Raw genomic sequence first — 3,882 nt, 5'->3', positions numbered from 1 at the left:
ACCTCCACATGGACTGGAATATGTTTGCTCTGCAAAGACCATATGCTAGATCACGGTTAAAGTAACGTTTGGTTGTTTTCAGGGGGAAACGCTGGCATCAATTACCGGGAGTGGTATAAGCCCTTAGTGTGGTTTTGGATTCTTGTTGGCCTTGCCTACTTTGCGGCTGTCCTCAGTATGATCGGAGATTGGCTACGGGTTCTATCCAAAAAGACAAAAGAAGAGGTAGGATCCCTTCCAGATGCTATGAATGTTCTGAGATCAGATGAGCTCATTGTCAAGAATTGCCTGTCTCTATCCTGTGGGCTAGGGTGTTTCTTGCTAAATGGAGGACTCATCAAGGCTTCCTTGTTTTGAATCATTCCCTAAAAGCCAAGTTAAATGGAATAGCAGTTATTTCTGAATCCTCTTTTTGCAGGGGAGGAAATATGATGACTCAATTACCAGCCCACGAATCCTGGAAAGCCTAGTAAACATGAACTTATTTCAAAAAAATGAAAAGAAATGGAAATAGTCAGCAGAGGTAGACTATGGCTGAGGGAGATGTGCAGTAGCCCCTTATCAGCAAATACGTGAAGAGGCTGAGAGAATACATAAAAAACCCAGCAATGTCAGGCCTGTCCTTCAGGTCTCAGGGCCTGGATGGCAATGCAGTTGAACACCATGAATTTTTCTCCATTCGGTATGGGACTGAAATCATCAGACAGTGACCAGCCATGGGGAAGCCATGGGGATATAAGTCTCTTTTACCTATATCCCCTCCTGGTTTTTTGTATGCTCCCTAGAACAGGGCCATGGAGTGTTCCCTCCCTCATAGAAATTTATGTGAAAATTTACACAAAGGCAAGAGGAGAAAGACATAAAAAGGCAAGATAGACCTTTTGATTACAAAAAATACTCATGCAGTTCTTCCAAGAAGAAAGGAAAAGAAATAAGAAGGAAGGAGGGCAAAGAAAGGAGAGGGAAAGAGCTAAAGGAAAGGAGGTAAGAAAAAAAAGAAATGCCACGAGGGATAGCCTCTTTATGGGCAACTGTTTACGTCCCAGAATACTATCTTTCCATGTAGAAGACCCCTGGGTGAGAGATGCTTAATGGAGAACTTTCCTATATCATTACTGGGCCCACGTGCTAATTTTCCAGGCTTACGGAAACACTGTCAATGCAATGTCCAGTAGGATTCCCCAGATAGCTAATTGACCTGCAGAAAATGAGCTATTAAAAAAACAGGACCAACATACTGACTTTCCTAAATGCAAAGATATGAGTTACTTTCCTGTTCAGAGAAGCACGGGGCTTGTGCTGTTTGCCCTGCTATGAAGAGCCAAGAAATTTGGTGCTAATCCTCATGCAAAGCTCTACTCTATAAGGGAACATGTTCTGTGGGCTTTGCCCGATCATGCCGTGCCCCCTTCCTGTACTCTGGCCAGGTGAATTTTGTTACCAGGTGCCCCGAGGGTCTTCTTAAGCCAGGACAAGCCTGATAGCACATGGCAGCAGCATGGTCCAGATAGAGGGTGACCAGCTATCTCATTTGCCTGGGACTGAGGGAGTTCCCAGGACACAGGACTTTCAGTTTTAAAACAGGGACAGTCCCGGGCAAACTGGGACAGGTTGGTCACCCTATCCAGATAGAAGAATTAGAGGGACATGGAAGGGCAGAGGACCTGCTGAGCACCTGCTCTGAGCCCAGGACTGAGCTAGGTACATTTCCCTACCTCATGAAACACTAAAAGCTCCAAGCTAGGTATGATGACCCCAGTTTATGTCAGAGGAAAGAGGCCGCGCAATTCAGAGGTGGAAACATAACTAGAACCCAGGCCTGTCCAACTCCAAATATAGGTCTCTCCCCTCAGAATGCTGCATACTTCTCACTTAGTCCCTGTCTCCAGATCTCAGGCCTCCTTGGGGTGGTCTGACATGTGTGCCTCTCTGAGCTACATTAGTCGCTAGCCAGTTTGAGGTGTGTATTTAGGTGGCAGGAAGAACTAAGCTAGGAGTAGCGTTTCACCTCCTCCCTGGGCGAACCTCCATCTCCTGGCTTCCCCCGAGCCTGGCTTGCCATCGGGGCACCGAGTGACAGTGGGTGCTGGGAGGCGCGAGACAGAGAGGACTTTCTCAGTATGCTGTTATTCTTCCGTCTCTTGGCCAGGTCGGTGAAATCAAGGCCCATGCGGCTGAGTGGAAGGCCAATGTGACAGCTGAGTTCCGGGAGACACGACGGCGACTCAGCGTCGAGATCCACGACAAGCTGCAACGGGCGGCCACCATCCGCAGCATGGAGCGTCGGCGCCTGGGCCTGGACCAGAGGGCCCACTCTCTGGACATGCTGTCCCCCGAGAAACGCTCTGTCTTTGCCGCCTTGGACACGGGTGGCTTCAAGGCCTCTTCCCAGGAGAGCATCAACAACCGGCCCAACAACCTGCGCCTTAAGGGGTCGGAGCAGCTGAACAAACATGGGCAGGGGGCCTCCGAGGACAACATCATCAACAAGTTCGGGTCCTCCTCCAAACTCACCAAGAGGAAAAACAAGGACCTCAAAAAGACCTTACCCGAGGATGTCCAGAAAATCTACAAGACCTTCCGGAACTACTCCCTGGACGAAGAGAAGAAAGACGAGGTGATGGAAAAGATGTGTAACTCGGACAACTCCAGCACCACCATGCTGACTGACTGTATCCAGCAGCAGTCTGAGATGGAGAACGGGACGGTACCCACGGACACCAAAGACAGGGAACTGGAGAACAACTCATTACTTGAAGACAGAAACTAACCCTGGAGGCCGCTGGACTTGGACTAAGCATTGTTAGTGTTTGTTTGTTTTTTTGTTTTGTTTTGTTTTTTTAATATTCACACTGAGACACGTGCCTTAAACCGACTTCTTGTTAGTCCAAAATTACATAACATTGAAGAATATATTTCACTGTGCCATAAAATGACTGAAAGCTTGCTCTGCCAAAAGGAATCAAAGAACTTCATTTCTGAAAGTGACAGCAGGACACGCAGGGAGCATTTGCACACCGAGGAGGTGACCACCGTACACGGTGAGGGAATTTTCGTGGCGACGCTATGCGGCTGTACAGGGCCGCCCCTGGCCTGGCACTTCTAAAAGGCAGCTACTCCTTTGACCAGCCTTCTGAAGGGAAGAGGTGTCTTTTAAGTGTCTCATGTCCTGAACCTACCGTTAGTGATACATGCACACAGAGAAGGGGACCTGCAGGGGGTGAACTGGTAGCTGCAGTTAGGATTAGATGTGACATTGTGGCCTGTGCCCTGAGCTTGAATTTTGATACAAACCATTCCGAGCATACCTAGTCTTTCTAAACTCCAAATGAATGTCCATGGGACCTGAGAGAACCTGGAATTTGTTGGAAGCGGATCAGAGCACATGTATTAAAAGGTGCAATTGCTTTCCTCATTACAAAAGAAAAACAAAAAAAATAAATAGTCACAAAAACATCACACTGTGGATATCACCTAAACCAATGACAGAAGCCTACTGAATCTTTTCTTTCTCCACGGGGTAGGTAGTCCAAATGAACTCGTAAGCATTGATGAAAATTCAACCTCAACCACTGCATGGTTACAGGCAAATCATGCGTTTTCCTCAAGGGGTCCAATGGTGAAGATGAACTGGTTTTGAAATGTCCATATTCACTTTTATAGTGGAACTTTGGTTATAACCTGCTTTGATTAAGAGGGGGAAAAATACCAAAACTATTGCCTTGCATGATGCCAGCAGCCCGCTGTTCTGTCTAGCTGATCCTATGTTTTTATAAAAGTAGACATCCTTCATTTCTGAGACATACCGAGGAGGACCACGGCATCATTCCATCTCAGGGCTTTCTGTCCCTTTGGGTGTCTTAGGGTAGACATAGATATGAG

General features: G+C 47.2%; 1 protein-coding gene across 1 annotated transcript in view; it reads left to right on the top strand.

The window, feature by feature from the left end:
- The window catches only part of KCNK10 (potassium two pore domain channel subfamily K member 10), a 148,767-nt gene extending 145,344 nt beyond the window's left edge, over positions 1 to 3,423 (top strand). The window contains exons 6-7 of the mRNA XM_004376648.1: positions 83 to 225; positions 2,150 to 3,423. Of these exons, the coding sequence (XP_004376705.1) occupies positions 83 to 225; positions 2,150 to 2,770 (764 nt within the window). The 3' untranslated portion in view covers positions 2,771 to 3,423. The remainder of the gene's footprint in view (positions 1 to 82; positions 226 to 2,149) is intronic.
- Positions 3,424 to 3,882: the final 459 nt, after the last annotated feature.

Source organism: Trichechus manatus, unplaced genomic scaffold, assembly GCF_000243295.1.
Source record: "Trichechus manatus latirostris isolate Lorelei unplaced genomic scaffold, TriManLat1.0 scaffold00045, whole genome shotgun sequence".
Taxonomy (NCBI): domain Eukaryota; kingdom Metazoa; phylum Chordata; class Mammalia; order Sirenia; family Trichechidae; genus Trichechus; species Trichechus manatus.
This window is presented reverse-complemented; position numbering and strand designations above follow the sequence as displayed.